The 12459-nt window shown below is 38.3% G+C and overlaps 1 protein-coding gene and 2 long non-coding RNA genes across 26 annotated transcripts in view; 2 read left to right on the forward strand and 1 right to left on the reverse strand.

Annotated features, from left to right (window-relative positions):
* Window positions 1–12459, reverse strand: part of LOC147839505 (uncharacterized) — a 109741-nt gene that overhangs the window by 75328 nt on the left and 21954 nt on the right. The window lies entirely within an intron of this gene.
* LOC147839507 (uncharacterized) overlaps window positions 1–12459 on the forward strand; it is a 519823-nt gene that overhangs the window by 36711 nt on the left and 470653 nt on the right. The window lies entirely within an intron of this gene.
* Window positions 1–12459, forward strand: part of bub1ba (BUB1 mitotic checkpoint serine/threonine kinase Ba) — a 42597-nt gene that overhangs the window by 1131 nt on the left and 29007 nt on the right. For all 24 annotated transcript variants that reach the window (XR_015518937.1, XM_087298775.1, XM_087298778.1 and 21 more), the window contains exons 3-5: window positions 1525–1706; window positions 7487–7611; window positions 12091–12206. Coding sequence is in view for 19 of the 24 variants with exons in the window: in XM_087298775.1 (XP_087154901.1) it covers window positions 1525–1706; window positions 7487–7611; window positions 12091–12206 (423 nt within the window). In the remaining 5 variants the exon portion in view is untranslated. The remainder of the gene's footprint in view (window positions 1–1524; window positions 1707–7486; window positions 7612–12090; window positions 12207–12459) is intronic.

Here is a 12459-nt window from a genome sequence, read left to right on the forward strand (position 1 = left end):
TATGTGTCCTGTTTAATATTTTGTTCTGAAAACACCCAACTAATACAACGTTAAGCAAAACAATGTAATTAAGATTGTTTATGTAATATGTGTTTGTGTTATGTATGTTTGTGTAGATAGATAGATAGATAGATAGATAGATAGATAGATAGATAGATAGATAGATAGATAGTGAACATTTGAAGTAGATTTAAAAAAAGACAAGGATAGTTGTTTATAAAATGAGGTAAAGTTGGTTTTATATTCATACATTCAGACTTTAATAATAATATTTTAGAAAAATGTTCCTTGCAAATTCTAAAATGGTAAAAACATTAGCTGCCAATTACAACATATTTCACAGTCAATTAAATAGTGCTAAATATCGTAATCATGCATCAGCCCCCCCCCCCCCCCCCCCCCAAGGTATAGTTACCCTGGAGGACTTGTGTGTTAATACATTTTGCCTCATTTTCTCAACTAAAAGAGAAGGTTTTTCTCCCCGCAACACACTTCTTTCGACATTTACAGATTGGAAATTATGTAAGTCATGCATTACCCAATTTTGAATCGCTGCCAGATGAAGGAAAGGTTTACAGGCTACTATCGGGCTCACCTGATTCCAAACATTTAATTTCAGGTTTTGTATGTGTGTTTTCTCGAGAACTGAGCTACTCTACTATTCATTTGAAGAATGCTTGGGAAGAGGAGTTGGGTATACAGATTGACTCTGATACATGGGAGGAAAGCCTCAGTAGAATTCAGTATTGTTCTATTAATTCCAGACATCAGTTAATTCAATTTAAAGTAATGCATATACTGCACTACTCAAATCTAAATTACACAGAATTTTTCCCACCATTTCCCCTACATGTAACCGGTGTAAGTCTGAAGGCTTCCTGACCCATCTCAATTTGGACGTTTCCAAAACGTTATGATTTCTGGTGTGACATTTAAATGGTTTTCTGATATGTATGGTTTTACCTTGACACCCGAGCCAGAAATTGCTATATTTTGGATACTTTAGTTCTTTGCTGTCAGTTTGTGTGTGGATGTTTTCCAGAGATGGGTTGCGGCTGGAAGGGCATCCGCTGCGTAAAATCTTGCTGGATAAGTTGGCGGTTTATTCCGCTGTGGTGACCCCGGATTAATAAAGGGACTAAGCCGACAAGAAAATGAATGAAAGAATGAAATTAAGTTGAAAATTACTACATTTAATTTGTTTAAATTCAACACACACTGAAAAAAATTCTCTTCAAAATCGTTGCAAACAATTTATATGGGTTGAATTTAAACAATCAAATTAAATTTAGTATTGTTCAACTTAATTTGTTTAGTTAATTTCAACCCAAATAAATTGTTTACAACTACTTAACTTAAAGTTGGGTAAATCCAAGGAATCATCTTTGAATCATTTGTTTTGTGCATATAAATTGTTTGCAACAATTTTGCAGACATCAGTTTTTCAGGGAAGGTTATCATACCTTCAGGATCTTATACCAGCCCATGCCTAATATATTCAGAAGTGTTTGTTTGTGTCCAAAGTGCTCTGGGCATCCCGGTGGAGGCTGTGGCCCCGTTCCAGAAAAGCCAGACTCAAGAAGGGCTCAGGGGTCAAAGGGAGGATAATCTGGAGATCATGTACAGCAAAGATCAGATTTACCAAGGAGACGTAGAGTTCAGCATCGAGGAGCTCCGTGCGCAGCGCTACTACAAGGCAATGAGAGGTACATCCATACCTGGAGTGATCACCCTCCTGTTGACTAAACAGTTGAAAATGTTGAATATGACCCGGGCACCGTTCTTACAGCAAAAAAATAAAATAAATGTAATCTTGAACAAATAAATGTAATCTTGAACAAATAACTGTAATCTTGAACACTTCTTAAAAATACTTGAATTTCAGACATACAAAATCAAGGCCTGGAAAGTACTTAAAAACAAACAGGTTCTTGAAAGTGCTTGAATTAAAATTGTAATTACATTAGTTTATGGTGTTATACAAAAAATGTACTGACTATTGGTCTTATGGTTTCAGACTATTGATATTACCAGTACTGAAACCAAATTTTTTTTGAATGTGACTGGGCCTGTCACAATAATCATTATAATGACTAATCGCACAACGCATGACCTCAATCATTTTTGGTGATGCAATATATATCACCTATACATAAAAACCAGTGTTAGCAACATTGCACTGATTGCACAGCCTCTTTCATCATCCAATCTCTTCTGAAGGTATCAGTATGGTTAAAAACTCTATAGTGTTTACTGTAGCAGACCCCATCCGATTACGCCTCATTTACACGGGGCGTCAGCGTCAACGCTTCCCATTCACTTTGAATGGATAACGTCAGGCGTTGCCAAACTGCATTGTGGATCCGTCGGCGCCGCTTCAGAGGCATTGCTCACTGCAGAAGTTGAGACTTGCTTAATTTTAAGCGCCGACAGAAGCGTCAGCCAATCAGATCGCTGTATGCAAATACACCAGCTAGACAGTGGCCTATTGCTGACCGAATTTCATTGGCTGATGCTTCTATGATGATCGCTTCAGCCCCGACTTCAGTCAAGCGTTGACGCTGAAGCCCCGTGTGAATGGCTGAAGCTTTACTGATGTTTCAAGAATCTTTATTAACATTCCTTTTCTTCTGAAATCACCATAAGAGCTGAGCAAACCAATACAAAGATATACATCAACATTCTTCGATATTTTCACAAAATATGTATTTCTAACTAACAGTATACAATCATACAAACCTTAAGCCTTTTCGGGGGGGGGGGGGGGGGGGGGTGTTACTGAATAAACTTAGAAACTGCCCTTTTTAGTGCAAGCTCTGTTAAACCATTATGAAACGTCTGCTATCTACTGTATACTTTTCTCTCATCATTTCTTTTTTCCTCTGAAAAAGGGATTTCTTGTCAAAATAAAAGTCCCCCACAAACAATAGAAGTAAAGTGATCCTTAAACGTAAAGAAATGTAAGATAACTCTTCATAACGTCTGTTACATTTACTATAAATTACTATAGTGTATTTTTATGTGGGTGTCTGACAAAAAAGATCTGGTAGAGGATGTGGCCTGTTGGGTCTCCTGTGCCTCTGCGGTTAAATGAACTTTAAACATGTTACTTTTTTCTAGTTCTTGTTACCTTAAATGTTCTGTTAACATTTTTTGTTTATTTGTTTAGGATTTCTTTAGAAAGTGCACAAACACGTTGGCATCAAAACATCCCTGAGCTGTTATGAGTATAATAATTAAATGAAAAAAACTGACTTAGTAGTTGTGTCCTGTTTTCAATCCAAATATTAGGGGTGTCAAAATTAATTGTGTCTTCGGTGCACCGCGATGCAGACGCGGACAATAAGGTATCGGTTCAGTAATAATCATAACCGGTTATTATGTAGTGACGTCATTTATCTCCTATGCGCTCTGTCGCGAGGGAGGTGAGCGCGAGTATTTACAATACTCAGGAGCCAACTCAGGGCCGGCCCGTGGCATAGGCAGGGTGGCGCCAGAAATGAGCGCGGTTCAGTTGGTTTTGTTTTCGATATTCCTGACACACATTCAGTTATAGACGGCAATAACTCAAAAACCTCTTACCCTAAAAAGATCTAAAGGGTGTTTCCTACAAAAAGACAAAGCTGGTTATGTTTCACAGCTGTCTTTCTTTTTTTCCGATCGACATTACGAGCACTACTCCGTTTAAGCCCTCGCAATATGTGTTTAGCCGGGAGAACTCGTGCTAAGAGGAGCTCTCAGTAAGGGACCGTCAGAAAAGTGCTTCTTTTTTTTTCGTTTTTTTTTTTTTTTTTTTCGTTTTTCTGCTCCGCTCAGCGCGAGCTCTCCCTGTTGCGAGGGCTGAAGTGTGTGTGTGTGTGTGTGTTTGTTTGTTTGTTTGGTGCTGTCTATGTTTGTGTATGTGTGTGAATGAGAGACAGTGTGGTGCTGTGTCTGTGTGTTTATATAGACAGCTTGTTAAAGCCTCCCCCCTAAAATATAACATACAAATATAATGCACCGAGATATCGAATTGAACCGAATCGAAGGCATGATAATTGTAACCGAACCGTGAGACCAGTATAGGTTCACACCTCTACCAAATATCAAAAAACAAATCTTAAATCAAGAGACATACTAGACACATGATATGGGATAAGAAATGATGTCTTGTTTTTGGAAAAAAGGCTGCCTCCAAGCCAATATAAAATACAAAATAAAGCTCAGATTTGATAGACGCGACCCACAGAAGAATCAAGATTTAGACACTCTGTTGAAGTCTGAGGAACTCGCAATGCATGAATATATCAATATATCACGACTCTGACATTTTACTCTAAATATTAAGTGAGTGAAATGTTAAATACCGTAAGGATTATCATGGCTGTGGGGGAAATCAGAGCACCTGGTGGAAACCCACACCATTATTGAGTGTTTAATTTAAACTCTCCTCTCGATATGTTGTGTTACGAATTAAATTAAAAATCCTTAATCAAAAAGAGATTTAACCAAAACGTACTAAATAACAGGGATAAAAAATCTAATCCCTGGTTCCCCCGCGCTCTCTCTCCACCAAATATATACCAAAAACACAACCACTGAGAATTAACAAGAAAATATGATTTATTTACAGAAATGAGGAGCAAAAATAACATTAGGAGGGGTTCAGCCAAAATAAATGACAATAAACCAAGCTAACTAAATTAGATTAAACTTCCCTAGAAAACAAATAATAAAATACAGAAAACTTACCTCCCTACTAACAAACACAGGAGAAAACGAAAATAACAAATAAAAGGCACCAAACCTCCCTACCATGCTCCAAGCCCGACAGGAAGACAGAAAACCGGACTTCAATCGCCGGTTAAAAATTATCACAACAGCATGTCACAAAGCCACAAAGAGATACAAGCAAACACTCATTGGATCACTTTCTCCACTGAATACAGGCGGGGAAATCGAGAGAGAGCGGGGAGCCATCGAACCCATGTTCTCTGCAGGTTTATATAGCCGCCGCCAATCATGATCCGTCCCAACGTAATCCACTGCACCTGCGAATACTTAGAGCGAGAAAGAGAGAGAGAGCGAGAGCGAAACATTTATATTTACATTTAGTCATTTAGCAGACGCTTTTATCCAAAGCGACTTACAAATGAGGACAAGGAAGCAATTTACACAACTAAGAGCAACAATGAATAAGTACTAAAGGCAAGTTTCAGGTCTGTAAAGTCTAAGAAGGGAAGTATTAGTAGGTTTTTTTTTTTTTTTTTTTTTGTGCAGTTAGTGTGATATTCAAAGAGGCAATTGCAGATTAGGAAGTGAAGTGGAGACTAAATAGTTGAGTTTTTAGTCGTTTCTTGAAAATAGCGAGTGACTCTGCTGTTCTGATGCAGTTAGGGAGTTCATTCCACCAACTGGGCAGATTGAGCGTGAGCGTTCGCGAAAGTGATTTTTTCCCTCTTTGGGATGGAACCACGAGGCGACGTTCATTCACAGAACGCAAGTTTCTGGAGGGCACATAGATCTGCAGAAGTGAGTGCAGATATGAAGGTGCTAGGCCAGAAGTCACTTTGTAGGCAAACATCAGAGTTTTGAATTTGATGCGAGCAGCAACTGGCAGCCAGTGCAAACGGACTAGCAGCGGAGTGACATGTGCTCGTTTAGGTTCATTGAAGACGACTCGTGCTGCTGCATTCTGGAGCAGTTGAAGAGGCTTGATAGAGTTAGCTGGAAGCCCAGCTAGTAGAGAGTTGCAGTAATCCAGTTTGGAGAGAACAAGAGATTGAACAAGGAGTTGAGCTACATGTTCAGATAAGAAGGGTCGGATCTTTCTGATGTTATAGAGTGCAAATCTGCACGATCGAGCAGTTCTAGAAATGTGGTCAGAGAAGTTTAGTTGGTCATCAATCGTTACTCCAAGGCTTTTCACCATTTTGGATGCAGTAATGGTTGCCCTGTCCATCTGGATTGAAAAGTTATGGTGTAGAGTCGGGTTGGCAGAAACTACAAGCATTTCCGTTTTTGCGAGGTTCAGCTGAAGATGATGATCTTTCATCCAGTGTGAAATATCCAACAGGCAGGCTGAGATACGAGCTGGAACCGAGGGATCATCAGGATGAAAAGAGAGGTATAGCTGGGTATCATCAGCATAGCAGTGGTAGGAGAATCCATGTCTCTGGATGACTGGTCCTAGAGATGATGTGTAGATGGAGAAGAGAAGTGGCCCAAGAACAGAGCCTTGAGGTACCCCAGTGTTTAGATGCTGTAGGTTGGACACCTCTCCCCTCCAAGACACCCTGAATGACCTGTCAGAGAGGTAAGATCTGAACCATTGTATAACAGTGCCCGCAACGCCCAGTGACTCGAGCGTAGATAGCAGGATCTGGTGGTTGACAGTGTCAAAAGCAGCTGATAAATCCAGCAAGATGAGGACTGATGATTTAGAGTCTGCTTTAGCCAGTCTGAGATCCTCCACGACCGAGAGCAGGGCAGTCTCAGTTGAGTGGCCTTTCTACTTTCTCCAGAATCTTGGCCATGAATGGAAGCAGGGATACTGGTCTGTAGTTTTCAAGTAGCGTATGGTCCAGGTTGGGTTTCTTTAGCAGTGGGGTTACCCTAGCCTGCTTAAATGTAGTGGGGAATAAACACCACACACAAGCCTAGACTACACTACAATACTCGTAACAGTTGTCAGAAAAAAATTATATTAAAGATTATCACGATCAAAATTATTGGGATTATCAATATCATCATGGTTTTGTTAAAATTACCTGATTCGTTCATTCAATTTTTTTTTTCGCTTAGTCTCTTTATTCATCAGGGGTCGCCACAGTGGAATGAACCGTCAACTTATTCAGCATGTTATATTTAGCGCACAGGTGTCAAACTCAGTTCCAAAAGGGCCGCAGCTCTGCACAATTTACTTCCAACCCTAATTAAACACACCTGATCAAACTAATTGAGTCCTTCAGGCTTGTTTGAAACCTACAGGTAAGTGTGTTGGAGCAGGGTTGGAACTAAACTGTGCAGGGCTTCGGTCCTCCAGGAATTGAGTTTGACACCCCTGATTTAGCGGATGCCCTTCCAGCTGCAACCCAGTACTGGTAAACACCCTTACACACTCATTCTTACATACACTACAGCCAATTTAGTTCATCAATTCCCCTATAGCGCATGTGTTTGGACTGTGGGGGAAACCGGAGCACCCGGAGGAAACCCATGCCAACACATGGAGAACATGCAAACTCCACACAGAAACGCTAACTGACCCAGCAGGGACTCAAACCTGTGGCCTTCTTTTTGTGAGGCCAATTGCTAACCACTGAGCCATCTGAAATATGTCCACATTTTTAAAATAAAATGATCAAGTTATCAAGTAAAACTTGAATAGCTTAACTAAGACAATTTGACTTATTTTATTGATTGCATATAACATAATTGCTTTTATAGTTTAGAATCAAACTTTTTTATGCCATCATTGACTTTTTCATGACTTTGTAATTGGCAGAAAAAGCTTCACACCTGAACAAAATGAAGCAGGACTTGCAGCTACAGATCGAGCAGGCACAGAGAAAACTTCACCAGAGAAGCAGCACGGTGGCTCCACAGCAGAGCTTTCCTGAAGACAAAAGAGTATGTTTGGGCCAACAATGCTTGATATTAATATTATTATTGTTAAATATATATAACCTGTCATCATTTACTCCCCCTTGACTTGTGAAAAACCCGAGTTTTCTCTTCTTCTGTTGAACACAAAGATATTTTGAGAAATATTTTAAACTAGAAGCATTAACTTGTAGTATTTCATGATGTCAATGGGTTCCAGCATATCGTCCATCGAGTTCAACAGAAGAAAACAGGTTTGCAGCCACTACTATCTGGGTGAACTATTGCTTTAAAAGCATGTGTATTAGGACTGTGCAATGGTGATGAAATGTGTGATAGTATGCTAAATCGGATATTGGATCTGTGATATACAATATTTAAAAAAAAATGTAATAGCCAACATAGAGCTGCACGATTCTGGCTAAAATGGGAATTTTTTGCCTAAAATAAAGATCATGATGTTCTTACGATTCTGTAGATGTAAAATAAATGTTAATATTACTATTGTTAATTCTTAAACAAATGGTAAAACGACAATAATAATATTATGTGTAGGTCTACTGGTTTCTATAAATAATTCTGTTCTACTTATAATAATTCTGATGTTGAATTATTATGTTTTAGATATATTCTTGTAATCTATCATTGACAACATTTTATAGACCTTTTTATTCACTGGTAAAATCAGACATTTGTCATTATCAGATTCCCTCTTACATTATATTCAAGATTATATTGGCTAGGGTAGTTATACTGACCCAGCAAACATTTATTTTCAGGCACAACACTGTTCGCTATGAAAGAAAAAACATCAAACACTTGTTGCAATCATCAGTCTAAAATGCGATATGATCAGTTAAATGATCAGACCTAAATGAAAAGACTTGTGCAGCCGCCTTTTCCTCTTTCCACGATTTGATTAATATCATCGTATCCAAATACTTTATAAATAATATTTCAAACCTCTTCCGGTGTTTGTTTTTAGAAAATTTGTTTTTAGAAAATAGACTGGCCCTGGCTCGTTCGCTTTAGGCAGCGATAGTGGAAACGCAGCTATTTACTCAGAATGTTGGAATGGGCTCAATGACTTTCACATAAGTTTTTAGTTTGTTTTTACTACAGATGTCAATAAATTTAGAGGAAATGTTCATTTTTGAGGGAACTGTCCCTTTAACATGGCTTAATTGCATGATACTTATTCACCGTCATTAATATATAGTTGTATTAAATCAATCGTTTTTTATGAACCATTGCAATATATACAGTAAACCCAAAATTAATCATACCCCTGGCAAATTCTTACTTAAATTCTTTTTGTTCAAATGTAAATGAAAAAGGCATCACAGTGGTGCAGTGGGTAGCACAATCGCCTCACAGCAAGAAGGTTGCTGGTTCAAGTCCCGACTGGGTCAGTTGCCATTTCTGTGTGGAGTTTGCATGTTCTCACCGTGTTGGCGTGGGTTTATCTCAGGGTGCTCCGGTTTCCCCCACAAGTCCAAATTGTAGTGTAGGTTAATTGGGAAGCTAAATTGACCATAGTGTGTGTGTGTGTGTGAATGAGTGTATATGGATGTTTCCCAGTTATGGGTTGCAGCTGGAAGAGCATCTGCTGCGTAAAATATATGCTGGAATAGTTAGTGGTTCATTCCACTTTGGTGACCCCTGATTTTTAATGGGACTAAGCCAAATAGAAAATAAATAAATGTAAATAAAAGCTGAGAAGTGTCAAAAAAAAATTTTGCACAATGATGCCTTTTGTACATCGTCTAATTTTCTTTTTCTTTAATTTCCATAAAAAAGAAAAAAAAACTTTTTGTTGAATAAAAGTAGCTTTTCAGTCAGAATTGTCCAGGGCTATGAGTAATTTCGGGCTTGGCTGTATATTGCAATATGCACATTTGGTTTTGTATATTGCATATGCACATTTGACAATATTTTGATTTAAAGCACAGCCTTGTACAACTTGTATGCTGCAAAAATGCTCTTCTTAGAGCATTAGTTTTTGCCTTGTTTCAACTACAAATATTTAATAATTCCTAAATCAAGAAGCATATTCTAAACGAGCTAAAGTTATTGTCTTGATTTCAGAAATAATGAGTCGAAATAAGTGAGTTTTTCCTTAAAACAAGCAAAATAATCTTCATGTTGAGTAAGAAAATAATTATCTAATAATTTCCTCCTAAATCTTCCTCGTTGGATGGCACTGAGATCGAGTATGTTGAATGCCATAAATATCTTGGCATCTGGTTAGATGGGAAACTGACATTTACAACTTAAATGAATTGCTCAGAAAGCCCGCATTGGTTTTCTTTACAGAAACATCTTCCTTTACTTACTCTTCAAAGCAGCATTCGGTCTAATGAACAGTATTGCCAATTCTATATTATGGGGATTTCATTTACAGATCAGCTTCAAAAACTCTGCTTCACAAACTGGATGTTATATACCATGCAGCAATTGGTTTTGTTACTGGTGCACCATTTAATGCTCATCACTGGCAACTGTATTCTTCAATAAACTGGTCTTCTGTTCAATCACGTCGACAAATTCATTGGTTCCTGATCATTTACAAAACTCTTATTGGAAAAACTCTGCTATATTTACAGTCACTTCTTAATATTCAGGAAACATGTCGAATTATGCGCTCTAGTAGTTTTATTACCCTTTGCATACCCAAAGTTCGCTCTTCATTTGGTCGCTACTCTTTTCAGTTTTCTGCTGCTGATGCTTGGAATCATCCGCAGCAGACCTTAAAGGGCCATGAAACCCCCTCGTTTCAGCAGGGTGTTTTCATACCTCTACTTTGGAAAAAGTCAGAAAAGTGGGCGTTTCCAGCTCTGTTTAGGGGGGAGTGTCGGAGGAACTAAAGTGGGATGGTGTGGGAGTGTCTATTTGTGCACGCGCGAGTTTCAGAGTCAAAATACACAACCACACAGACAGGAGAAAGTGATGGTGTTTAACCTACATGGACATCTGTAGTCGAATTATTTGCTAAATTATTAAATGTTGAACTTTAACTGCAGTTTGGCTCTTTCATTCAGGGAATTCATTAATGTCTCTCGCGACAAACGAGATATTTGATTCGAGGAACTGCTGCAAGCTTGTATTTTTCATGCAATGTTTGATACCGCACGGCGAATGAGAGAAAAAAAACCTCCCCATTTCCCGGAAACTTAGATGCACACGGCAGGTAGTGTCAGAAAGCCGCGTGTGTTATTCCGGTCACAAAATGTGGTGCTAACATTTCTGCACTCAGTGCAATAATTAACTTAATTCGATACAAACAAACTGAATAAACAAAGAGCGCTGGTCACTCACTTACCAAATCTGTAGAGACAGGACAATCACCAGCAACTAGAGCCGCGTCTTTATGAAGAGAAGACTACAAGCAAATCCAGATTTCAGCGTTTGCAGATGAGAACAGCTCTCAGGTTAACAATGTTCCTCCTTCGACACGTAAGTTATTGTTGTCGCGCGTCGCGTACACTGTTAATCCACACGTGACTCCAGATAAGCTCTCACAGAGAGAAAATGAAAACGAAACTTAACAGCAGCAAACTATAAAAGCAACACTTCACGCTTGTTTTGCCAACACAACGTGGCGTCTCTGTCGTCTAAACACTGTGACAGTAATGAATATTAATAAAGGTGCACAATAGAGCGCGCTGATTGGTTTGAACCAAGCTTTACTCATGCATTAATGCAGCACACTGTAAGACGTAATAAGACTCACTCTGGCACAGACGTCCAGTCTGCACGCTGGAATACACGCTATTATGTCATGACCGTGACGCAGCTTCAAAAATTCGTTTCAAACAGGAAGTACGAATTTGCTTGAAATAACACAAAAACAACCAATTTACACTTTTTAGTGAAATATAGGTGTCCTAATAGTGTTTTTAGCAGTGTGGGACACATATATGACTGTCAACAGCTCAACACGTGTTTTGGTGTTTCGTGACCCTTTAAAGCTCAGCACTTTATTTCTACTATCATCCTTTAAAATTCCATCCAGTTAAAAGTTCAAGATCACTGTGCTTGTTATCAGGTTTTTCCTTGGTTTTATATGCTAATATCTGCATTTGTGAATTTGTTATTGTATTGTGTCCCTGCTGCTTTGTACTGTTTCTGCTTTTTATGTTGCCTCTTGGCCATGTCGTCATTGTAAATGAGAACTGGTTCTCGATTGACTCACCTGGTTTAATAAAGGTTAATATGTTATTTTAAAGCGAAAGCAAGAATATTTTGTTTACCCCATTGGCAGATTATTTGCTTGTTTTAAGTAAAAACTCACTTAGTTTTGACTCAAAGCAATACAATAAGTTTGACTTTTTCTAGTAAATGCTTCTTGATTTTAAGAGTTTGTAGATATTTTGACTAAAAACATAACACAAACTCGAAATAAGGAAAGCTTTTTTTGCTTTTGATTTATCTTTCAGACACACTTTAGCCTCAAATATTTTTAAAATCGGTGTCAATAATGTTAATAATATGAATTTCCTCCAGGAGGCCAATTCTTCCATCCAGAGACCTACAGGTTCATGTGAATCTGCTGCTGATACAGTGAAATCTGCTCCGTTTGTGATATACAGTGAGCAGGAGGAAGGATGTGCGGTTTCCAGGTCAGTTTTTCAATAAAACCAGCATGAATTTCTGCTCAGCAAAATAGGGTTTAACCCATACCTGTCAACATTGGGATGTGAAAATAAGGCATATGCCCACCATAATAATGGATTCCTAGATTTTTTATTACATTAAATAAGAGGTGTCACTTTAAAAAATGCACACATCTAATGTTATAATAAAAGCATTCGACTGCTTTACTCAATTTTTATGCTCATTTAAGACAAAATTACTTGTGTTTAAAAAAAACCC

Source organism: Danio rerio, chromosome 20 (genome assembly GCF_052040795.2).
Source record: "Danio rerio strain M-AB ecotype USA chromosome 20, GRCz13ab, whole genome shotgun sequence".
NCBI classification, from domain to species: domain Eukaryota; kingdom Metazoa; phylum Chordata; class Actinopteri; order Cypriniformes; family Danionidae; genus Danio; species Danio rerio.